The following is a 26,122-nucleotide window of genomic DNA, read 5'->3' on the forward strand; positions in this document are numbered from 1 at the left end:
CTCCTCTGCTCCAAACATTCTGTTGGCTCCCTTATCACCCTCAGGAAGAGCCCAAATCCATTCATTGGCCCACGGGACCTACCCTGCCCTCACCTGCTCTGGTTTCTTTGCTGCTTTCAAACATACCAGGGGTGCTCTTGTCCCAACTCCTGTACCCCGCTGTGCCTTCTGCCCGGAATACCTCTTGTCTCAATGATCTGGATCCTCCCACGAGCTCAGTGCTCCACAAGGGCCGGGATTACTGGCTGTTTTGTTGTGTGCCCAGAACAGTGCCTGGCTCACAGTAACTGTTAGGTAAGTGTTCACTGAGTGATTTCAAACCCAGAACAGCAAAGGAGAAAAGCAAATTGATAATTTGTACAACTATTACCAGCATTACATTTATAATAGTATCATATTATAATATAATATTATAATAGTAAACAAGTACAAACACCCTAAATAATTGTTGGAAAAGGGGGGGTGGTTAAATGACTTGTGTCATACCCACTGCAAGGAATACTATGATTTGTCATAGAGTGAAAAAAGAAAGTAGGCTACAAAACAGCACGCACAGTATGGTAAAAGGAGCACTGTCTATGTGAACAAATTTCTGTGCCTGTGTGGATATCAGCAGTTCTCATGAGAATCCATAAAAAAATCCCATGTTCAAATTTGTTTGAGAAATGCTGTATATTATACCCTCTTGTGGAGATTCATATTGGCCTTTAAAAATTTTTTATCCATTTATTTGGGGGGGCAAGAGAGAGTACAAACAGCAGGGAGAGGCAGAGGGAGAGGGAGAAACAGACTCCTCCTTGAGCAGGGAGCCCAAAGTGGGGCTCCATCCCAGGACCCCAGGATCACGACCTGAGCCAAAGGCAGATGCTTAACTGACTGAGTCACCCAGGAGCCGCTCAATGTTGACCCTTTAAGGTCTCTTGGATGTCCTGGAGCAAATAAATATGTTTAAATATGTTTAATCCAGCATCTCTCAAGCATAATTGACCACTGAGCCCTACTGTCTCATAACATTTACTAAAACAGAACTTTTGTTTCACAGAAAAGATTTTGAGAAACTGGTCATATAAGCATAGAGGAAAGTTTGAAAGATACAGCCAGATGTTAACAGTGTTTATTTTTGGGTACTAGGATTATACGTACTTTTTTCTTTTGGTATTTTATGAAAAATTTTTTGTAATAAGTATGTATTACTTTTATAATCAAAACAGCAGTAAGGCTAAAACAGCAATAAGCCTATTCCCATTTTTCAATCACATGTTTTAAAGGAGAAAATAAAGGCAAAGATAGTTTAAGATGGAAGACAATTTAATTTGAATCGATAGGTACTTCCTCATCGTAAGCAAATAGCATATTCTGCCCAACTGAATCTCCTAGTGCTTCATTGGACTGGTTCACCTACAAGAACACTGGGAAAAGAAGAGAAACCGATTAACTAAATTCCTATACTGTGGCCTAGTTTGCACAAAGTTACTTTGTTGTTATATTACCTTTTCCAAGATACGATTTTAGACGTCTCCTCTTAATATGAACCCTGTGATTTCATTCAGACAAAATGCTTTGATGACTTGAGAAAATAAGAGTATGAATGTTTCTAGCATCGTATGGTTGGGATTGGAGGTAGATGGGGAAGTATGGTTAGGTAGCTTTTCTTCTTTTGTTTTTATTTATTGATTGATTGATATTTTTAGATTTATTTTAAACAATCTGTACACCCAACGCGGGGCTTGAACTCATGACCCCAAGATCAAGAGTCGCATGCTCCATTCACTGAGCCACCCAGGTGCCCCTCTTCCTTTGTTTTTAAAGTATCTTTTAGGGGCACCTGGGTATCTCAGTCAGTTAAGTGTCTGACTCTTGGTTTCATCTCAGGTCATGATCTCAGGGTCATGGGATCAAGCCCGACACTGGGCTCTGTGCTCAGAGTCTGCCTGAAGATTCTCTCTGTCCTTCTCCCTCTGCACCTTCCCACTTGCACTTTCTGTCTCTCAAACAAACACATCTTTTAAGAAAATAAAGTATTTGCTAAAAAAACTTACTAACTAAACAACACAATTTGTTCTGAAAAGATTGGGAAGTGCAGTTAGATGAAAATCAACATGAAAATCAATAACAACAATAGTAATAATAATTACAACCACCCATTTACCACCAGAAGGAGATAACCAATGTCTAATACTTTGGTTAGATCCTTAAAACCTTTTTACCCTGTACATATAGTTTTTTAAAATTAATTTTTATTTTTTTGTTTTTAAGTAGGCTCCACACTATCTTGGAACCTAACACTGGGCTTGAACTCATGACCCAGAGATCAAGACCCAAACTGACATCAACAGTCTGGTGCTTAACCGACTAAGCCACCCAGGTGCCCCTAGTTTCCAATAACAAATTAGTTTAAATTGTATCTCCTTTGTTATAATCTGCATTTTCCCACTCAATATTTCATGAATATGATTCCATGTAATCATCCTCTACGACATTTTGGTGACTAAATAGTACTCATTGTATGAACATTCGTGCTTTCTTTAACCAGCCGGTGGACATTTAAGTTGTTTCTATTTTTTCACTATTATAAATCATACTAAAAATTCCTTATACACATTTCTTTGCATACTTGTTAGCACCAGTCATCGTCCCTGATTGCCCGCAGAGCCCTGAGAGATGAACAAGGCGTCCATGCTGATTTCCTCAGGCAACAAAGCAGCTAGGTGAGTATAGCGTATAAGAGGCACAGAGAAACTCTTTCCAATCCTTACAGCGAAATGTATTTTCTTAAAGATTTTATTTATTTATTTGAGAGACACACAGAGAGAGGGCACACAGAGGGAGAAGAGGGAGAAGCAGCCTCCCCGCTGAGCAGGGAGTCCGACTTGGGACTCGATCCCACGACCCCGAGATCATGACGAGAGCCAAAGGCAGATGCTTCACCAACCGAGCCACCTGGCTGGCTCTGTTGGTAGAGCATGTAACTCCTGATCTCAGGGTTGTGAGTTCAAGCCCCACATTGGGGGTACAGATTACTTGAAAATAAAATCTTTTAAAAAATCAGTCTTATTGAAAGTCTACTATGTGGGGCACCTGGGTGGCACAGCGGTCGGGCGTCTGCCTTCAGCTCAGGGCGTGATCCCGGCGTTATGGGATCGAGCCCCACATCAGGCTCCTCTGCTGTGAGCCTGCTTCTTCCTCTCCCACTCCCCCTGCTTGTGTTCCCTCTCTCGCTGGCTGTCTCTCTGTCAAATAAATAAATAAAATCTTTAAAAAAAAAAAAAAAAAAGAAAGTCTACTATGTGCCCAGTATCAAGTGCCAATTTTTTCTGGGACTTCATGTGCCCTTTATGACTATAGACTCAAATCTTCCTTTATTGTTGCAACATTTAAAAAATTACACCTCAAAGTGGTTGTTTTCCTGCTGTGTTGGGTTGGTCGTCTTCTACAGAGAAGTTAATTATGTGCCCTCTGCAGCTATCGGTTTTTTCTTTAATATTATTTTCACTAAAGTGAAAAATATTTTTAAATAACTAAATAAAGTTTTTAACTAAATTAATTCAGTCTATTTAATGGTGTTGGCTTTTAAAATCCTGTCTTGCCTATCTCCTTTTGTATTTTTTCATCAATGTCTTTTATTTTACTATATCTCACTGTCCTCACTGGTGTTTCTTTCAAGAGCCAGCTTGCTTGTTCCCAGCAAGGGCTTAATGGTTTTTCTCCTCAGGCTGGGACAGCTGCTTCAAAGAGGGAAGTATTTCTTTGGGCGTGTTGGCTGCTTTATCTCCACGGGAAGTCCTTCTGAATGTGTATGTTGGACCAAGACTTCAGATGCTGGCCATTGCTGGCCATAGCTGGGGTAGCAATGACTTAAGAGATGAAGAATCAGATATATCTTTGAGTCCTGGCTTCTTTGGTTGGGAATTGCAGCCTTTCTCTGTCTGATGTGTTGCATTTTTCCTTCCATACATGGACTATAGGCACCCGGTAGGGCACATGGAAATATGCCACTAGGGTCCCTCCTTGAGAATAGCCTTATTTCTCTAGCTGCTGAGAGTGTTGTCAACGCACAGTCTCTATAAAGTTTCAGCCATTTCACGGGCGCCTGGGTGGCTCAGTCAGTTAAACTTCCGACTCTTGATTTCACCTCGGGTCCTGAGATCCCAGGGTCCTGGGATTGAGGCCCCGCATCAGGCTCTGTGCTGGGCACGGAGCCTGCTTGAGATTCTCTCTCTCCCTCTCCCTCTGCCCCGCCCCCTCCCTAGTCTTGCGCACTCTCTCTCTTTCGCTCTCTCTGTCTCTCTAAAAAAAAAAAAGTTTCAGCCATTTCAGGCTAATGTGGGACAACTCTGATGGGGTCAACTGAGGCTTTGTTGGGCTGGCAAAGCAGTTTGACCTCTCCGTCTCTCCCCCTACGTTCCACAGGTGTTGATCCCTGATAATACCCTGAACACAGAACTCCTGTCTCATTGTCTGCTTCCACAACAACTGACTTGCGGCACAACTTTATCACGAGACTAAAATCCCGTTTATCACTGACTGTATCTAGGCTCAAAGTCCAGAGTACCTGGGTGATGCTTGGTTCTCTTAAATATGGGTGCGGCTTCTCTTGGTTTGAGTAACTTATTAAGTAAAACAAGTTATCTGTTCCTGATCTCCACACCCTGAATACAATGACGGGGCAGGAAGAGTAGAACCATAAACTTTCCCATTTGGAAAAAGGAATAATGGGAGACACACAGCAGTCATTTGCTCTGTAAGTAATCCTGTAATCCTGCTGGGCAGACATATTGATTAGGCCTGATCTGCTTTGTATGAGAAGCTCTGTGTCCCATTGCCCACCTTCTAGGAGGTTCTTCCTGTCCATTATTCTCTGTGGCTGTGACTGAAGCAAGTGTTGGGGAGCATGCCATCTTAGGAAACTTCAAAGCCTGTGTCCTTCTCATGGAAGATCAGAGGTCCAAATACTGTTTTAAGGCTCACACAACAGACAGCTCATTTAGTTCTGGCTCTGGTTTCTTTGGCAATAAGCTTCTCTCAAAAACTTAGCTGACATCTGTTTGGCTCCGATCAGTTCTGTGTGTCAGTAACCATATCCAAGGTTGTTTCCTAGACAGGGTTCTCCATGCTGTGATCATTTGATGATTATCAGGACTCGTGGGTGGGGACGCCACACCCTCAGCTGATCTTTGCCCGCAGTCACTTTATTAGATTGTGCAGTTTTTTTTTTAAAGATTTTATTTATTTATTTGACAGAGAGAGACAGCCAGCGAGAGAGGGAACACAAGCAGGGGGAGTGAGAGAGGAAGAAGTAGGCTCCCAGTAGAGGAGCCTGATGTGGGGCTCGATCCCGGAACGCCGGGATCACGTCCTGAGCCGAAGGCAGATGCTCAACCGCTGTGCCACCCAGGCGCCCCTAGATTGTGCAGTTTGAACAATCCTTTAGCATGCTTTCATAGGTTCCCCCGCTTGGACTTTGTCTCCCACCATTGCATTGATCCACCAGACAATTATTCAGTTGTCTTATTTCTGTCTCACTAGCAACTAGGACAGAGACCAGCAGGCAGTCATCTTTTGGCAAATACTGACTGGATTAATAAAATTACGGCTTTTCTACCTATGTTTATTTTGTTAACTATTTCAGGGATCTCTTTGACTTCATATGATTTATATAGATAAATACTATGGCAAATTTTGAATTTGTAGCATTTGAAAACATAGTTAATTTTATATTTTCCATATATAATTCCAAAACCAAAGGGAAAGATAATTAGGAGTTAATGAAGTTAGTAAAAAAAAAAATCAGTTGGAAACTGGTTATTCAATGTCACCTGTAAGTTGTTGGTAACGGGTGCAGGGGATCAGATAAAACAAGAATTACGTTCCTTAAAACTTTCCCCTAATTATACATGTATGGGCTGGTGGGGAACTTGATTGTTCTGCCTCTCCCTCAGGTTCCCCTCTCCTTCCCTCTCCTCATCCCACAGCAGCTTACGTGAGGCAGCAGAGGGTCCCCATTATGGCTATGGCGAGAAGAAAAGCAAAAATAGCTGCTGGGGGTATGGAGCTCTTGATGCGATCCCACAAGTAATCTCTGAAGTTGCTAAGCCAGAACCCGTGGTTTTCTGCTGAGAAAGCAAAGATGTTCAATGAGGAGACATCAAGTAAATTGTAAGGCTGGGATTTGAACCCTGGTTCAAGTTAACATTGTGGTCCCAGATATCATGCTTTTATAGTTGCCCAGAGCCCATATTCTTTTTTAAAAAGATTTTATTTATTTATTTGACAAAGAGAGAGCGCACAAGCAGGGGGAGCAGGCAGAGGGAGATGGAGAAGCAGGCTCCCCGCTGAGCAGAGAGCCCCATGTGGGACTCAATCCCAGGACCCTGAGATCATGACCTGAGCCGAGATGCTCAACCAACTGAGCCACCCAGGCACCCCCAGAGACCATATTCTTGACTACTTTGCTGTGATGGCTCCAAGGCATTCAAAGGATTTACATTAACAAAAGATACCCTCAGGTGAATATTATCTTTGCCTCCTTGTACATCAAATAGAAACAGTAATCTCTGCCCCAGATATCTCAAGGGTTGTTTTGAGGTCATAGTGAGTAAGCGTGGGGGGTACCTCATGAAAAGATCTGAGCGCTGTATGTGTGCATGACAGCAGCTGGGATCTGGGAACAAGTCTTCCCTAACCCCTCCCCACAAAAAACTTTAATTATCCCTTTGTCCTCAGGGAGCCTTTGTCATATGACAGTCGGTGGGTTAGTTGTTGTTGATCTAAATTGACCAAACCAGAATAGTTTGCTTTACTGGGAACACTATTTTTCTTTTCTTTTTTTTTTTTAAAGATTTATTTATTTATTTGACAGAGATAGAGACAGCCAGCGAGAGCGGGAACACAAGCAGGGGGAGAGGGAGAGGAAGAAGCAGGCTCATAGCAGGAGGAGCCCAATGTGGGGCTCGATCCCATAACGCTGGGATCACGCCCTGAGCCGAAGGCAGACGCTTAACCGCTGTGCCACCCAGGCGCCCCTTTTCTTTTCTTTTTTAAGATTTATTTATTGGGGTGCCTCGGTGGCTCAGCATCGGTTAAGCGTCTGCCTTTGGCTCCGGTCATGGTCCCAGGGTCCTGGGATTGAGCCCCATGTGGGGCTCCCTGCTCATTGGGGAGCCTGCTTCTCCCTCTCCCATTGACCCTCTCCCTGCTTGTGCTCTCTTTCTCTGTGAGAGACAGCATGAGGGGGGCAGGGAGAGGGAGAGAGAGAGAAAATCTCAAGCAGACTTCCCACCAAGCATGGAACCTGATGCGGAGCTTGATCCCAGGACCCTGAGATCATGACCTGAGCTGAAATCAAGAGTCAGCCACTTAACTGACTGAGCCACCCAGGTGCCCGGTGAACACTATTTTGCAATACAAACTCAGCTTTTCCTGACTTGAGACATGAGTCTTACATCTTACAAAGATAATGGGAACATTGATCTTAACAGCAAACATACCCCTTGAGCGTGGTTTCCATCCTGCTTTGTCTTGTATTCCAACGGCAGGTAAAGGAGATGTTGAGGAACTTGCGGTCTCCATCAAGAGGCAGCTCACGGGCCACAGCAGAAATCCAATGTTCAGCGGCTTCTGGGGCTCCATGGATTCTCCTCAAGGCCACTCAGCTGTACTCCTAGCTCATTTGGCCAAGGGGAGCTGTCCTTCTCCTTGGCTCTTTCCAAAGCAGCTTTGTCTGAAGAGTTAGAAGATGGAGGGGTTTTGTTTTTGTTTTTTAGAGAGAGTGAGCAGCAGGGGGAGGGGCATAGGGAGAGGGAGAAAGAGAGAGAGAGAGAAAGAGAGAGAGAGAGAGAGAGAGGATCTCAAGCAGACTCCACGCCGAGCATGGAGCCCAACACGGGGCTCCATCTCACGACCCTGAGATCATGACCTGAGCTGAAATCACGAGTTGGACGTTTAACCGACTGAGCCACCCAGACGCCCTTATGGTGGTTTAGTTTTTATTGCAAAAAGCTTCTCATTTGTCATGAACGTAAGAATAATTCACTGAGTGACACTGCTGAATTCTGAACATGATCAGTTTCCAAAGCAAAATACATCCCTTCTCCAAAACGCAAAACCACACAAAACAACAGTTTGCTATGCTCTACCAGGTGGGTGCCATGACCTCGTAGACTAGACCCCCCTTCAGGCAAGTTATAACAGTTGTTCAGGCCCAACCCTGTGGGGTTGTCTTCTTCCAAATTTCATCTGCCAGAGAAGTCTGGTCAGCTTTCTCTATGAAGTGTTTCCATAGTCCTGCCACTTCCCACCGCCTCCAGTACGACTCACCACCATCTCTGTCTCCCTGATTCCATCCTGGCCTCCCTTCTGCCTCTTCACTGAGCAGCCAAAAAGATGGCACTTTGTTGTAAGTTAGATAATATCTTACGATTTTCTCCTCCTGATTGCTCCTCCTTAGCCTGATTTCTGCCTGAACAAGCTTTTGTTCCTATCTGGAGTCTGTTTTACTTGCTAGTCTCTCTCCAAGGAATGTTCCCCCAAACCCCTTCTTCCAAATGGTCTCCTGACTCATTATATCACCTCCTTTAGGTGCTCAAATATCTCCTTCTCCATGAGGGTTTTCCTGAGAACCATTTATTAAAACTGTACCACTCTCCCACAAACATCCTAACCAGCTTGCCTGCTTGGTCTTTCTTCAGAAACCTCATCAGAATGTTTACTTGTTTATCTTATTTTATTCTATGTCTTTCTTGATGGGAATGTCAGCTCTCTGACAGCAGGGATTTTTGTCTGTTTTGCTCAGGGCTGAACAGTGCCTAGCACATAGGGTGTTCAGATGCTCAATAAATTGTTTCTGAAGGAATGAATGGATAGCAAATTTTGTCTATTGCCTGAGCCAACAGTCCTTCCCGTCTCTTATTCACTTACTGGAGAAGCTGTAAAACCTGACTCCTGCCTCTCCCAGCCATCCTTGCAGCTAGCAATGGTTAGGTGACATAGTTCTGGACTATGAGGATTAACAGGAATCTGTTGGGTGGCTTCTTGGGAGACTTTTTGCTGTCTTGATAAAAGAGATGGTGCTACCATTTTCCCTTTGTACTGTCTTGACCATTGTTTAAGGGTTACCATGAGGCAATGTACATGAAGAAAAGGCCAAGAAAATGACATCTATTCTGACTCTGACAATTTCAAGTCACAAAACCAACACCTCCGTCAGCCCACCTCCAGGCTGCTTGGTATGAGAAAAAATAACCCCTATTTGACTCATTCTAATTTGGACTTTCTAATACTTAAGACATTCATAACTAATACATTCATCTACAGTTTGTTAGGACTTAAAGAGACCCATGTCAGGTGGGAAGCCACTTACCTGAAAATTGACTTAGTGACAAGGGATCCAAAGAAGCCAGTGAATTAAGCTTCAGTCTTCAAAGTGCAGCAGTCTGCAGAAGACACTGGTCAGAGTCTTCCCCTAAGGTCTCTGAAATTCCAAATAGAATGCTACCATTCCTTATGATATCATCTATGCATAGAACCCTCCCCCACCTCTCTCTATTTGACAGCTAAACATAAAGGCATCTTTTTCTGCCTATGTACAAACATCTGTGTTTCCTTTTAGGCTTGAGGAATTCTCAGGTATTTTATTTGCCACATGGTATCTACTATATCTTACAATAGTATACATATGGAACTTGAATAAATGATAAAAGTGGCATTTCATATGGTGGGGAAAAAGAGATGGTTTAATATAATGGTGGGCTATTCATTCAGATGCACTGAAGGAAAGGCCATACACACAAAAATAAATAAATTCTAGATGGATCAGGACTAAACAAAAATAAAACCATGTACATATTGGAGTCAAATATGGGTGGATGTTTTTGGTAATCCTGGTGTGGAAAAAGGTACTTTGAGCATGTCATAAAACTCCAAACCATAATTGAAAGTACTGATGATAAATTTATTGCATAAAAAATTTAAGCTCTCATAAAGAAAAATATTATACAGAAATATAAATGACTAATGACAAATTAGGTAATACATTTCATAGCATATATGACAAATAATAGGTTAAGAACCTTAACATACAAAGAACTCTTACAAGTTGATCTTTTTTAAGATTTTTATTTATTTATTTTGGAGAGAGACAGAGACAGAGAGAGCATGCAGGTGATTGGGGGGAGGGGCAGAGGGAGAGAATCCTCAAACAGATTCCTTGCTGAGCGCAGAGCCTGACCTGGGGCTCAATCCCATGACCCCTGAGACCATGACCTGAGCCAAAACCAAGCGCTGGATGCTCACCCTTCTGAGCCACCCAGGCGCCCCATCTTACAAGTTAATTTTTAAGAAAAGATGATCACCTTCATAGAAGAAACCGCATAAATGATGTATTAGAGAAAAAATGGATAAATTGCGATATATACTATATAACCAAATAGCATACAGCAATTAAAATGAGCCACCAAAGGGGTGCCTGGGTGGCTCAGTCAGTGAAGCATCTGCTTTCAGCTCAGGTCATGATCTCAGGGTCCTGGGATCAAGCCCCATGTCAGGTTCCCTGCTCAGTGGGAAGCCTGCTTCTCCCTCTCCCTGGACCTGCTGCTTTCCCTGCTTGTGCTCTCTCTCTCTTTCTGACAAATAAATAAATAAAAGCTTTTAAAAAAATGAACCACTAGGAAACGTATGCAATAAGGCTGGTTTCCAGGTTGGAGCTGTTATGGATGGTGCTCCCCTGTCTCTTGGTTCACGTGGCAATTCTCCTCCTAGGTCACTACCCAAGAGAATTATCGTAGGGTATCTACGTGCCCAACTTTGGTAGATAATGCCAGGTTGTTTTCCAAAATAATTATACCACAACAGCAGAAGAGAGTTCCACCTGCTCCACATCCATTTGTCAATTGTTCATACTACAAATATTTTCTCCCGCTCTGTGAATGAACAGAATATCTGAATCTAAATGTAGTCAAATTAATCAATCTTTTCCTTCATGGTTAGTGGTTTTGGGGTTGCTGTTTAAGAAACACGTCCATGACCCTCCTAGAAATTTTATTGTTTGCTGTTCATAGAGCTTTTAATTAACTTAACACTGATTTTATTTTTGTATAGTGTGAGGAAGGGTCAAATTTCATTTTTAAAAAATAGCTTTCTCTTTTTTTAAAGTTTATTGATTTACTTATTTTTAGTAATCACTACCCCCAACGTGGGGCTTGAACTCATGACTCTGAGATTAAGAGTCACATGCTCTACTGAAGGAGCCAGCTAGGTGCCCCAAATTTCAGTTTTTCATATGGATTTATAATTGACCCAGTACTACTGTTCTGGAGAGCTAGTTTGTCATAAATCAAGTGTCCATATACAATGTGGGTCTGCTTCTGGATTCTAATATGTTCCACTCATCTATTGTTCTGTCCTTGTGTCAATGCCACTGTCTTAATTACTGTGACTTTATTTTTTTCAAAGATTTATTTATTTGACAGAGAGACAGTGAGAGAGAGAGAGTGGGGCTCTATCCCAGGACCCCAGGATCATGACCTGAGCCAAAGGCAGACGCTTCACTGACTGAGCCGCCCAGGTTCCTCAATTACTGTGGCTTTAAAATCAATGTTGCTGGGGCCCCTGGCTGGCTCAGTCGGCATAGCATGTGACTCTTGATCTCAGAGTTGTGAGTTAAAGCCCCATGTTGGGTATAGAGATTACTTAATAATAATTAAAAAATATTAAAAAATAAAATAAATGTTATCTGATATTGGGAATATTTTGGCTATTCTTGGTCTTTTACATTTCCACATGCTTGATTAAACAATGAGAAAATACTGGAACTCAGACTGAGATTGCGTTCAATCTATAGATCCGCTGGTGAAGAACTGACATCTTTGTAATATTGAGTCTTCTGATCTCAATGAAATTTTATGGTCTCAGTCTTGGTTAGCAATATGGGTGAAATTGTACCCACAAAGTTTCTAGGAGCGAGCGCTATGTTAGTCATCACCCTGTGATTAGATAGTCGAGGAAGAAGGTTAGAAATCGTTAGGGTCATTTCATAAACAATAAAGTTAAGTCTGAATCTGTATCTTGTCATCATAAAGCTGGATTGCTATATAGTCTATAGAGTTCACTAAACTTCTCTCTCTTTTTTTATAAGATTTTATTTATTTGACAGAGAGAGAGAGAGAGTGAGAGAGAGCATGAGTGGGAAGAGGTGCAAAGGGAGAAGGAGAAGCAGATTCCCAGCAGAGCAGGAAGCCCTATGTGGGGCTCGATCCCAGGACCCCAGATCATGACCCGAGCTGAAGGCAGATGCCCAGCCAACTGAGCCACCCAGGCGCCCCTACACTTCTCTACAACATTGAAAGATAGACTTGTTTTAATATGTATCTTCCAAAGATTGTTGACTTGTAACCTTGAGATTACGTTTGATAAAATGTTTGTGACAGAAAATTATATTTGTTCACTTAAAGTTAGAGACTCTATTTGTCATAGGAGAGTGAATTTACTCCCCAGTCTTCTGATAATTAACTTTCTATTATCTCAGTGATTTTGTAACTACCTCAACCAGGATTATAAAATAGTGTGGAGTTTCTGGTGCTAGCAATCGTGTCTGTTTTCCTTTCTTTAATTTCGCTTTGCACTAAGAGATTCTGATCTGAAAATTCAAATTTGTTTGATTATTATTATTATTTTATCCCAAAGAATTTTTTTCCTATTGTTTTATTTGACCACATCTAATCTGATCTTTCAGGAACTTTCAATTTTTATTGTGGTAAGAACACATTTTGAAGTGCACAATGCAGTATTGCTAACCGCAGCCACAGTAAGCACAGCACAGCATTTCTCTTTCAGTCTCTCTCTATAAAGCCTTCTCCTGGATCAAGGCTCCATTTCTAACTTTTTAAAATTTTATTTTACCTCTTGTAAATGATAACACTTCCTACTCTGACCTCAATTTAATCTGGTATTCTAACTCACTGATTTTGTTTTCTAAAGTTTCCATCTTGCCATTCAGTGCCTCTGTTTGTTTTTAATATCAGTGCTCACATTTTTATTTCCAGTGTAAAAACACAACTCTCGAAGGCATTTGTTTGTATGTGCCATGGTTTTATTTAACTAGTTATTGAGGAAACCAGCAGGCAGACAAAAGGCCTGGGTCCAAGAGCATTTGAGAAATAGAGATGTACATCGTCAATAGGAAAAGAATGCCAAAACAGGGTCATTAAGTTAGACATAAGAGTGGCTAACATTTTACAGGAAATAAAACCACATCACCTTTGGGGTTAACTTTTTTACCAGGCTATTAAGAAAAACAATTTATTGATTTCTGTAAATTAACCTCTAACCTTACAATCTTACAGAATTATAACCTTCTGTACCATCATCGGTTGTGGTTTGTGATTAGACTGTGACAGCAATGCTACATTCCCCAAAAGGTCCGATCAGCATCAAGCAGGATTATTAGAAAATGCTCTAGCTTGGGGGAAAAAAGCATCTGTTTTCTTACTTCTTCTGAGATTGTAACACATTTTTCTCTTATACTAGGAACTCCTGCTTTTAAGCTGCTCTGGATTGCTGACTTTGGATGCTTCCTCTAACTGCTCTATGGTTTATGGCCCCCTTTGCCGTGTACGAAATTCCAACTATGTAATTGGGATTCTGGTTTCCAGTCATGGTATAGAATTTCCCCTGTTTCATTTTTGTTGTGTTTCAGCAGAAAATTAGCTGAGGGAGGGAGTAAAATGAGTATATCACTAGAATTACACAGTTGAAGCTCCTATCCCAGATAGCCAGGAATTTTCCTTGTTTTTTTCTTAAAAACATGCCCTTTAGAAATCCGTTATGATTATTACCTTTCCTGGTCAGCACAAACTTCAAGGAGACATTGTCATTTTACTCCTGTGATCCTAACCTATTATTTTACTTGTTGATTAGAATTAAGACCAAATGGCTTTATTTGTACATCCTTCTGAGATTAAATTGCACTCTTTAAAGCCATTCACCCCTTTAGAACTCTGATGAAATCTTTGGACACTCTTGTCAGAAAAATGCACACATGCATTCATACATAATGTTGTATATAACGTCAGGGAATTGTGGGGGGGTTCTTGATTCCCAACTATGAGTCTCAATTTAAAAACAGTGGTTTTTGAGGTAAGAGTATGCCACCAACAATGCCCCATGACGACCAACTAAAATAATGATATCTATCTAAACCTATATCTATAAAGAGGCAAAAATAGAGTTTATGGGGGCGCCTGGGTGGCACAGCGGTTAGGCGTCTGCCTTCGGCTCAGGGCGTGATCCCAGCGTTGTGGGATCGAGCCCCACGTCAGGCTCCTCCGCTGGGAGCCTGCTTCTTCCTCTCCCACTCCCCCTGCTTGTGTTCCCTCTCTCGCTGGCTGTCTCTATCTATCTCTGTCAAATGAATAAATAAAATCTTTTAAAAAAATAGAGTTTATGTACTGGTTTTTACATTATCTACATTTTGCAGATTGTTAAAATGACTTGCCTTTGGCTTCAAGGCTGTGGCGATATGATCCCCAAACATGTTTTGCTCCATGCTTCACAGGATAATAAACAAATGAGAGTTTTATTTTAAACGTTTGAAGCCTAATCTGAAATGCTTATGTCATGAGTATCTTCTGCCAACTTTAAACACACTGTTTTTCTACAAAAGAGGAAGTGGTGGCCGTGTGAGAGACCTAATTTGTCAGGAGGAGAATGCTTTCCAGATGGGTTTCCTACTTTCCTCATTACGGGGGAAGGAAAAACCAATCTGGGAGCAGTTGCAGCAAATGGAGAAGACTTAAACTGAATGCAACGCTCTTGGGAAACGGAGGGTTAATGACAATTGATTTGGGAAGCTTCAGGGCAGCGTCTGCTAGGACCGTGCAGTTTCAACACACACACACACACACACACACACACACACACACACACACACACACACACACACACACACACACACACACACACGTCCCGGCGCCATGAGCAGTGTGGGGCAGGAAATAACCCGCAAGCTGGGCTCGGAGGCAGAAGGCAAGTCTGAGAGGGGTGCTGGGCCCGAGTTAGGGAGTGGTCTGGACCCTCAGGACAGCTGCTGGGCCTCACAGCCCAGAACCTCCAGCCTCAGGGCAATCTGGCGCGCCCAGGTCTGGGGGTAAATTCTAAGGTAGCGAGTCAGTAGTGGCGGGTCCACAGAGTTCACCACAGGTGTGAAGGAGTCTTGATTTCCCTGAAAAACCTGAAAGAAGAAAAACAGCATTTATGAGTTGTCTGACAGGACGAACATTACAATGTTTGTCCCCCTTCCCTCTCTCCAGGCCGCTGAGTCCGTTGGCCTCCTACTGTGTCAGCCACAAACCGGTACCTCCGCCCCAACATGGCCCTCACCCTCATTAGCATCTATCGCAGTGCCCCTCGCGAAGCACAGACGTTTTTCCACTCCCGATTGAGTAGTCCATGATTCCAGCAGTCCCGGACTGAATTATGGGGTGGGGGGGCGACTGGATGACTCTGTGTTCTATGCCTCAGCCTGGGAAAGTGGGTGTGACATGTAGAATTAAGAGCACCCTTTGCTCCAGCTATGCTTTATATCTGGAATGTTCTCATCCACTTGCCAAAATCTCAGTGAAACTGACTGTTCTGTCCAAGGTTACGCATGGCAACTGCCTGCTGAGCCATGTGGAGGAGGGAGTCGGGTTTCTGCCCCAGTGCATTTGCTGTTGCAAGGCGAGTGCACAATAAATGGTATCTACAGCCATGAGTTGGTTTCATACGTTGGTTTCATACCTCTTGCTACTAACTTCAGAATCATAACAAAACAACACAATGTCAATCAGCTCCACGAGGGTCAGAGACCTTGGTCACTGATATCTTCCACACATAGAATGAATAGTATAGTGTATATACGTGGCAAATACACTATAAATACCATTAAAGTTTGTGTGTTTGACGAAACTCTTGAAAAACATTAAGGTCCCTGTTCTTGTACATCTTCTGTTAGACTTATTCCTTGTTATGTCCCCTCAAGTTTTTATTTTCAAATGTTACCCTCAAGAAATTGAAAGAATAATGCAATGAACACTTAAATCCTTCACCTACATTCACTAATTGTTAACTTATTGAGATTTTTACTCTATTTCTCCACACACATGCTTACACACACACACACAAACACACACACACATTTCCTGAACTACTTGAAAGGAAGTTGTAAACATCATGGCATTTTACTCCTAAATACTTCAGCATGTCAAACCTAAAAATAAAAGCATTTATAACCATAGAATAACGTTATCATATCCACCAAATGTTAATACTGATATAATATAGCCTAATATTTAAATCACCTTTAAACCAGAACAGACTCCTAGTCTCTGGACTTTTTTTTTTGTCATTTATGACATTGACATTTTTAAAAGTCTAGGGCTACTGTGTTTTAGAATGTCCCACATTCTAAGTTTGTGTGACTGCTTTCTCATTATTAGATTTTGGTTAAATCTTTTTTTAAGATTTATGTATTTTTTTGAGAGAGAGAGAGTGAGCACCCAAGCAAGAGGAGCAGAGGGAATCTCCCAACCCTGAGATCACGACCAAGAGTCTGAAGCTTAACCAACTGTGCCACCCAGCTGCCCCTTGGATAAACATTTTTAGTGAGAAAACCCAGTGCGTGATGTGTCCTTCCCATTAGATCACATCAGGGGACACATGATGCTAGTTTGCCCCATAAATTGATGATGCAAAGTTTGATCACGTAGTAAAGGTGGTGTCCACCAACTCACTCTGTTATAAAGGTGATCATTTCCCTTCCCTAACAATCTGTGCAATGATACTTCGAGACCATGTAAATATTCCCCATCAAGCTTTCATACAATGGTTTCAGCATTCATTGAAGTTCTTTACAAGTATTAAATAGTATATTAATGAGTGCAAATTGATTTCCTAATTTTGTCATTTCTTCTACAGTATTAGCGGAATTCTGTGGAGAAAAGCTCCTTCTCCCCCTTTATATTTTTAACTATGATTCTGGACTCCTGGATTCTTTCTCTATTGTATGTATTATAATCCATTACCATCATTATTCTTTTTGATGCTCAAATTGTTTCAAATTTGGCCAGCAGGAACCCCTTCAATCCAGCTCTTGTGTCCTTTTCAAAAGACCGCATTAGTGTTCGTGCATTCTGGCACACCAAGATGTTCCAAGATTACCTGACAGCTTCTTTGCTCTAGCTTTGGAATCAGTAATTTTTCGAAGGATCCCAGCTTCCTTTTACTGGGAAATGGTATCTACAGGCCAAGAGTACTCTGGGTTCGTTGAGGCTCCGCTCCAGGCCGAGCCTCCTGTTCAATGCATCTTCGCAGGTTGGACATTTTTATCTCATAGCAGAGGCACAAGAGACTGAGCCAAACACACACATTTAGGGGTGCCTGCGTGGTGCAGTCGTTAAGCGTCTGCCTTTGGCTCAGGGCATGGTCCCAGAGTCCTGGGATCGAGCCCCACGTCAGGCTCCTCTCCTGGGAGCCTGCTTCTTCCTCTCCCGCTCCCCCTGCTTGTGTTCCCTCTCTCGCTGGCTGTGTCTCCGTTAAATAAATAAATAGAATCTTAACAAAAAAACCAAACACACACATTTAAAGTTTCTGTTTGGACTCACATTCCATTGGTCAAAATGAGTACTATTGCCAAGCCCAAAGTCAATGGAGTTTTCAAGGAAACAGGCAGTGAAAAAATCAAGAACAATAATACCTTTTACCTCATGTGCTGTTTTCTGTTCATTTAGAAATTCTTTATGACTTCTTGTTCCAGCAATAACAGATGAGTTATGCAGGCAGGGGCAAGAAAGTCGGGCGGAGTATTACGTTAATTAGCCCAGGAACACCCTCTGCTGCTGATAAAGTGAAGTGCAATTTCTTTAATAGAAACGCGCTTGTGACTTGTGATGTTTTTGCTTTTATAGGACACTTGATTTCCACCAGTTGATTTCTGTTCTTGTGCATCACCAAGCCTCCAACAGATGTATCCCCCTTCACCAGAAACGGTGTCACCTCTAGTCCCACATACTTTCAATCCCTTTCCTTTCGGTTCCAGAAGCCAGTACTCTGATCCACAGGTCTCAAATATTAGTATTTCTTCACTTCTCTTTCCACAAGTGATTTTATTTGTTTTCTACCACTGACCTTTTCTCTTGTTTTGCACTTAACCGACTGAGCCACCCAGGTGCCCCTATGTTTTTCATTTCTAAAAGTACTTTTATTTTCCCAAAACCACCTAATAATTTTGGATAATTTGGCATTTATTTTTATGTTTTCATAGTTCATCAATATCTGATGTTTTTCAGATTCTAACTCTGTATTGACTGTTTCTGCTCACTTGTCTTTTTAAAATTTAATTTAATTAATTTTTTTAAAGTAAGCCCCACACTCAGGGTGCCTGGGTGGCTCAGTGCATCAAGCATCTGCTTTTGGCTCAGGTCATGATCCCAGGGTCCTGCTGTTGAGCCCCCATATCAGGCTCTCTGCTCAGCAGGGAATCAGCTTCTTCCTCTCCCTCTGCCCCTCCCCCGGCTTGTGCTCTCTCTTTCTTTCAAATAAATTTTAAAAATCTAAAAACAAAGTAGGCTCCACACCCAACGTGGATTCTTGAACTCATGACTCTCAGAATCGTATGCTCTACTGACTGAGCCAGCCAGGAGCCCCTCTGTTCACCCGTAGTCAAGTTGGTTTGTTGTCTTGCATGTTTGTTAATATTTATGATCTTATCATTTTCGGACGTGGGACTCTTGGAGACCTAAACTGGGAGTGGACTTGAGCATGGTTCTTCCAGATGGCAGGAGGTGCTACTAACCTGAGACTGCTTTAGCTGCCGTCTGGGGTTCATTCCTTAATGCATTCAGTTCTCCTTGCATTTGGTGAGGAGGCTGGAGAGTTCCCTTTCCTTACCGAGTGTAACAATGCATTAAGTACTATATACTATAGGACCCCGGATGGCTCAGTCCGTTAAGTGTCTGCCTTCTGCTCAGGTCATGGTCCCGGGGTCCTGGGATGGAGCCCCGCATCTGGTTCCCTGCTCCGAGGGGAGCCTGCTTCTCCCTCTGCCTGCCGCTCCCCCTGCTTGTGCTCTCTCTCAAATAAATAAATAAAATCTTTTTAAAAAAGTATGTACTATAACTGAGATAGGCTTTTTATCATGATAATATATACGTAACATATAACTTACCATTCCGACCAGTTTTAAGTGTACAATTCAGTGGCATTAAATAGATTCACAATGTTGTACAAGCATCACCACCATCCATCTGCAGAATTCTTCACCTTGCAAAACTGAAACTCTATGTATTAGACAACAACTCGACATTAACCTCTCCCCCAAGTCTTTGTTCTACTTTCCGTTTCCATGAACTTGCCTATTCCAGGTATCTCATTATATTGTTAATTTTGTGTGTCAACTTGACTAGGTCAGGAGGTGCCCAGATATTTGGTCAAACACTACTCTGGGTGTGTCTGGGAGGATGTTTTTGGATGAGATTAACATTCAAATGGTAGAGTGAATAAAGCAGATTGCTCTCCAATCGTTTGAAAGCCTGAATAGGACAAAACGATGACCTTCCTCTGAATAAGAGAGAACTCTTCCAGCCTGACTACCTTTGAACTGGGACATTGGCTTTTCCAGGTTTGGGGCTCAAACTTTATTACTGGCCCTTCCTAGGTATTGAGCCTGCTGGCCTTCAGCCTAGGATTTACATCATCAGCTATCTTGGCTCTCAGGCTTTTGGAGTTGGACCAGAACCAGACCACTGGTACTCCTGGGTCTCCAGCTTGCTGGTTCTACCTGCAGATCTTGGGACTTGTCAGCCTTCACAATCATGAGCCAGTTCCTTACAATAATCTCTGTATACACAGACATACGTACACAGGTGGGCATGCACACACACATTCTATCAGTTCTGTTTCTCTGGAGAAGCCTCACTAATACATTGACATAAATGGACTCATACAACATTTGTCCTTTTACGTCTGGCCTATTTCCGAACGCCACATTTCCCATGCCCCACGGCGGGGTGTGACCTGTTTCATTTCACATAATGCATTCAAGGTTCATCCATATGGTAGCATGTATCACAGATACACCTTTTTAAAAATGGGAATGTCCTGTAGATTATTTATTATCTATACTCTGGTCCACTGAACTGCCAGAAACAGAAGTCTGATCCAGCATTGGAGGATCAGGGAATTCTTCCTGGAGGAGATGACGTTTATCTGAGACTTAACAAATGAGCCAAGTAAAAGGGGCAGAGCAAAGCACCTAGAAAAGAAGTGTTCTCTGTAGAACAAACAGTTATGTATAAAAGCCTGGTATGAGGGGCACCTGGGTGGCACAGCGGTTAAGCGTCTGCCTTCGGCTCAGGGCGTGATCCCGGTGTTGTGGGATCGGGCCCCACATCAGGCTCCTCCGCTATGAGCCTGCTTCTTCCTCTCCCACTCCCCCCTGCTTGTGTTCCCTCTCTCTCTGGCTGTCTCTATCTCTGTCAAATAAATAAATAAAATCTTTAAAAAAAAAAAAGCCTGGTATGAGAAAGAACATGCTGTTTTTAGGGACCTGAGGGGTTCTTAGTATAGGATAGCAAGATTTGTTATGTCCTCAAATTAGCATAATTTGTTGACTTATCTAGCAAACCCACATCAAGAAGGAAGATTGTCTGGGTTCTGTATGTTAAAGGTCAATGAGAATTGGACTCTAAGTTGCTGATGAGGATACAGACATCTTTCAACATTTGGCAAACAACTCTCATGTCTTTCATGGTGCCTATTACTGTAGATACCCAATAAAATTTATCTTGAAAGCTTGATCATATATCAACCTTGTTCTGTTTCTAAATGTCAAGCCCTAGGAGAGATTTTGTGCCTTTCCCATGAGACCAGCGTACCTTTACTTTGCCGTTCTGAAGAAAAAGAGTCCAGTTATGGCCATCTTGACTACTGGCGATGAGGAACTCCTTCACATACATGCTGGTAAGGAGAGATTTCACCCCCTGGGTGGTTATTCCTGTGACTTTCATTGTCTTCTGGAAGTCCACTTGCAGCCACTCATTTGGATTATTTGCCTGGGGAAGTCAGTTAGACTAGTATCATGTTGGTTACTATTTGCTCCCAGAAACCCTCACAGCCTTCCTCCTTCACCACGTCACAGCAGGTATCATCACTCTGCGTTTTAATGGTCTCTTTGTCAGTCTCCCTTATTAGACTCTAAGCAACTTCATTGCTGAAAGTTTTCATGATTCGTCCCTGTATTCTCAGGGTCTGACATTTAATAGGTGCCCAGTACATGTTTGGTAAATGAATATATGAGCCGTATATAGATAGAGTATTACAAGTTCGGCAATGTGTTATACAAGCTGTTTTGCTTAAAGTGAGCCCCTTAGAGGAGCAGAGACCACTGACTGCATTCAACCCCAAAAGATATTCAGTGTTTGAAAATCACAGATTCAGTGGTTCTGGAAAAACAGCTGTGCCCAATGAACTGTACACGACCGTGACACTTTCCTTTGAGGCTACTACAATTCCTTCACAGATAACAGCCCAGTATTCATAGAGAGATTCTGCTTCTAGGAGGTTCAATGAGGGATCATTTCCCCCAACAAATGCTATGTGAAATCACATGGCACATCCACGAAATATCTGTGGGGAGTTTTTCGCCCAGAGGCCTTCACCCTTGACACATTTTTGGGAACAACCGGGTGACAGAAGTGCCTCTAAAGAAGCAGTCAAGGACTTTCCCTATTCTTTCCCAACCTGTGCTCCCTGTTCTGCATCAGTTAAATGGCAAATTTGTTGCCTCTTACCTGAGGTCTCCAGGCATTAGTCCTCCCCTGGAGGTGCAGTCGGGCTTGTGAAGGAGACCACGTGGCAAACATACTGTTTAAGTAGGATGAGGCAGTAATCTGGGCGTCCGCTATTGCTTTATTCTCCATTCCCAGTGGCATGCTGCAACCTCAGAGAAATTAAAGGGATGTAATCATCGGTTACTGTTAACCTGACATGCCCCTCATGTTCGGGTCAGCTCTTCTTAGTTCTGTTTGACTTTGATTTGCCTTGTTAATAGTACCTTGGGAGGTGGCTGCCCCTAGGGAATCCCATGGTTAGAATGACCAAGTCCTGGGTTTGCTCAGGATCGGGCTGGTTTTAGCATTAATAGTTTTGTGTCCTGGCAAATCCCCCTACTCTTGAGAACACTCGGATGGTTAGTCATCCTACCCAGGGTTGGGAGAGGGAAGGATACATGAAGACTTGGCACTTACTGTTTAAATCACAGCCCATCAGCTCCATGCGAAGAGTGCTGCGGATGCTGTAATGTGTTGGGTGCAAACGGATGTACCGAGCAATAATTGGAGGGTTAAAAATATTGTGTTTTATCCCAGATGAATCCACATTGGCAAAGAAGACCTGTACAGACAGATTAGCACAGGTACATGGAAAGTGGAGACAGTAAAAAGTAATTCCTCCCAATCATATTTTCCTTCTAATTTTGCTTTGTGTGTTTCTCAACAGCATTCAACACTCAAATAAAACCGTTCTAGCTAGACAGATGTTAGAATGGAATACTCGAAGGAGAGCAACACCTGGAAGAAGAATGGAACAAGGGAGATTAAGTCTGGGCAGGTGAAGTGGTCTTCTGCTTTGGGGTCCTGTAAAAGGCTCATCAAAGTTGAGGAAGCCATTTATGGCTTTGCTAATCCAGCGGTGTCAGGAACACCTGGGAGCAATTAGAAATACTGTATCTTAGGCTCTATGCCAGATCTACTGAATCAGAATGCGAAGTTTGAGAAGTGCTAGCTTAGGGCAGAGTCAGCACCCTACCACACTGGCCTCAGAATAATCTTACAAGAATGTGGGTCGTGTGTGTATGTGTTTGTGTGCATGAACTATGAGGCTTTAATGAATAATTCCTTGTGTATGAACTTGTGAGACACATGTTAACATCCAACATGTGGGGTTAAGACCTTGACAAGTCTAGGTTCCAGAAGAAAGTACACAGCGTATTTAAAGGAAAAGGAACACAGTTTGAGAAATATGATAGTAATACCTATTCAAAAGGCCTAGATTTAAACCATGGCATACAGTATAAGAAAAGTTGAAAATTACCTTTTACAAAACACCTGGGATTTGTATCCACTTGAATACACTAAAACAGGAATCAATTTAAGTCTGTTATATAATCACACATCAGAGTTATAGTATTATGGGGAATTTTCTAAGAAATTGTTTTGCTGGGGTGGGTGCCTGGGTGGCTCTGTTGGTGAAGCATCTGCCTTCACCAGGTCATGATCACAGGGTCTTGGGATTGAGCCTCAAGCTGGGCTCCCTACTCACTGCGGAGTCCGCTTCTTCCTCTCACTCTGCCCCTCCCCAACTCATTCTCTCTCTCTCTCTCTCAAATAATAAATAAAAAATCTTTAAAACAAGAATATAGAGGGATGCCTGGGTGGCTCACTTGGTGACGTGTCTGCCTTTGGCTCAGGTCATGATCCTGGAGTCCCAGGTTCGAGCCCCACATTGGACTCCCTGCTCAGTGGGGAGTCTGCTTCTCCCTCTGCCACTGCTCCGCCCCCTACTCTTGTTCTCTCTCTTCCTTGCTCAAACTCACTCTCTCAAATGAATAAATAAAATCTTAAAAAAAAAAGAATATGGGGCACCCGGGTGGTTAAGCATCTGCCTTCTGCCCAGGTCATGATCTCAGGGTCCCTCTCCCTCTGATCCTCCTCCCTGCTTGTGCTCTCTCTCTCTCAAATACATAAAGAAAATCTTTAAAAAAATATAGATCCAAAAATCTTCAAATAATTTTAGCCAACTGAATCCAGCAGCACATTATAAATATTACATTTCATGTCCAAATAGGAATACTCCCAGGAATACAAAGATGCTTCAACAAAAGAAAATTACTTAACACTAAATTAATAAAACAAAGGTGAAAAAAACCCACGTGATCCTCTTAACTGATGCAGAAAAAGCATTCAGCAAAACCCAGTTTTTCCTGACAAAAAATACCAGCAAACTAGGAATAGAAGGGGAATTACCAAACATAATAAAGGGCATTTATGAAATACCCATAGCTAATATCATACTCCATGATGGAAGACTGAAAGCTTTTCCCTTAACATCAGGAACAAGACAGGAATGCTTGCTTTTATTGCTTCTATTCAAGATTGTAATGGTAATCCTACCCAGGGCAATGACACAAGAAAAAGAAATAAAAGGCATCTAAATTGGAAAGGAATAAGGAAAACTATCTCTTCTCAGATGATATTATATAAAATAAAAAAATTATATAAATTTTATATAAAATATAAAAAATCCTTGGGGCGCCTGGGTGGCACAGCGGTTAAGCGTCTGCCTTCGGCTCAGGGCGTGATCCCGGCGTTATGGGATCGAGCCCCACGTCAGGCTCTTCTGCTATGAGCCTGCTTCTTCCTCTCCCACTCCCCCTGCTTGTGTTCCCTCTCTCGCTGGCTGTCTCTATCTCTGTCCAATAAATAATAAAATCTTTAAAAAATATATATATATATAAAAAATCCTAAACAATACACAAAACACATAGAGTTAATAAGTGAATTCAACAAAGTAGCAAGGATATGAGATCCACACACAAAAATCAGTTGTGTTTTTATATAGTAGCAATGAAAAAATCTAAGATGAATTTGATGACAATTCTATTTTTTAAAATATTTTATTTATTTAGGGGCGCCTGGGTGGCTCAGTCGTTAAGCATCTGCCTTCAGCTTAGGTCATGATCTCAGGGTCCTGGGATTGAGTCCCAAATCGGGCTTCCTGCTCAGCGGAGAGCCTGCTTCTCTCTCTGCCTGCCACTCCCCCTCCTTGTGCTCTCTGTCTCTCTCTTTCTCTGACAAATAAATAAAACATTTAAAAAAATAAATTAGTATGTTTTTTAAAAAGGTTTTATTTATTTCTTTGAGAGAGATAGCATCAGTAGGGGGGAGGGGCAGAGGGAGAAGTAAACACCCCGCCAAGCAGGGAGCCTGATGTGGGGGTAAATTCCAGGACCCTGAGATCACGACCTGAGCCGAAGGCAGACACTTAACCAACTGAGCCACCCAGGCATCCCCAACAATTCTATTTAAAATAGCATCAGATGGATTTAAATACATAGGAATAAATTTAGCCAAGGGGGTGCAAGACTTGTGCACTGAAAATTACAAATCATTGCTGAAAGAAATTAAAGAGGACCTAAATAAGTGGAAAGTCATCCTGTTTCAGTAAATTGAACATTTAATATTGTTAAGATGGCCCTAATCCAAGGCAATATAGAGATTCAACGCAGCCCCTATCCAAATCTCAGTGACTTCGTTTTGCAGAAATATTAAAGCCAATCCTAAATGCATATGGGCCCGCAAGGGACACAGAGAGCCAAAACAATCTGGAAAAAGAGCAAAGTGTGGGAGGACCCACACTTCCCAATTTCAACACTTACTTCAGAGCTACAGCAATCCTAAAAAGTGTGATACTGACATAACGGTAGACATATGGGTCACTGTTTTGGTATTTAGAGTTAGAAATAAACCCACAGACGTATGAATAGTTGATACTGAACAAGGGTGCCCAGGTCATTCAATGTAGGAATGAGCAATCTCTTCAAGGAATGGTACTGGGAAAAATGAATATCCACAGACAAAAGAAAGAATGCAGAGTCCACTTTGAAACTGTGTCTGAAAATGAACACCAAAAATGGATCACAAGCCTAAATGTAAGCGAGGAAACTGGGAAACCCTTGGAATAAAACATAGATGTAAATCCTGGTGGCTTTGATTATGCAACGGTTCCTTAAGTGTGGCAGCAAAAGCAGAACCACAAAAGAAGAAGGAGGAGGAGGAGNGGAGGAGGAAGAAAAACAAAGGGAAAGTTGCACCCCATCCAAACGAAAAACATTTGTGCATCAAAGGACTCTGCCTAGAAACTCTATTACACAACAGTTCCTTAGATATGGTAGCAAAAGCATAGCCAGAAAAAGAGGGGGAGGGGGAGGAGGGGGAGGGACTGTCTGGAAAGTGAAAGGCCCAAACCCCCAGGATGGGAGAAGCATTTGCAAATCATGTATGTGATAAGGGCTTATTTTTCAGAACGCATAAAGAAC

General features: G+C 42.2%; 2 protein-coding genes across 10 annotated transcripts in view; both read right to left on the bottom strand.

Annotated features, from left to right (window-relative positions):
* Positions 1-5,915: 5,915 nt before the first annotated feature.
* Positions 5,916-9,458, bottom strand: SMIM9 (small integral membrane protein 9). Its single transcript, XM_019793697.2, has 3 exons — positions 9,359-9,458; positions 7,488-7,720; positions 5,916-6,110 (listed from the first exon to the last, which is right to left on the bottom strand). The coding sequence occupies exons 2-3, from the start codon at positions 7,627-7,629 to the stop codon at positions 5,977-5,979; spliced, it is 276 nt and encodes a 91-aa protein (XP_019649256.1). The 5' UTR covers positions 7,630-7,720; positions 9,359-9,458; the 3' UTR covers positions 5,916-5,976.
* A 1,743-nt stretch (positions 9,459-11,201) lies between these two features.
* The window catches only part of F8 (coagulation factor VIII), a 123,423-nt gene continuing 108,502 nt past the window's right edge, over positions 11,202-26,122 (bottom strand). For 5 of the 9 annotated variants that reach the window (XM_034649653.1, XM_034649652.1, XM_034649656.1 and 2 more), the window contains 4 exons: positions 22,275-22,419; positions 21,819-21,967; positions 20,904-21,080; positions 11,215-15,223 (listed from right to left, as the gene is read on the bottom strand). In XM_034649653.1, the coding sequence (XP_034505544.1) occupies positions 15,068-15,223; positions 20,904-21,080; positions 21,819-21,967; positions 22,275-22,419 (627 nt within the window). In that variant the 3' untranslated portion in view covers positions 11,215-15,067. Of the gene's footprint in view, positions 15,224-20,903; positions 21,081-21,818; positions 21,968-22,274; positions 22,420-26,122 lie in introns of those variants that run through there. The other 4 variants (XM_034649663.1, XM_034649662.1, XM_034649649.1 and 1 more) reach the window with 4 other exon arrangements.

The sequence above is a fragment of the Ailuropoda melanoleuca genome, chromosome X, assembly GCF_002007445.2.
Source record: "Ailuropoda melanoleuca isolate Jingjing chromosome X, ASM200744v2, whole genome shotgun sequence".
NCBI lineage: Eukaryota > Metazoa > Chordata > Mammalia > Carnivora > Ursidae > Ailuropoda > Ailuropoda melanoleuca.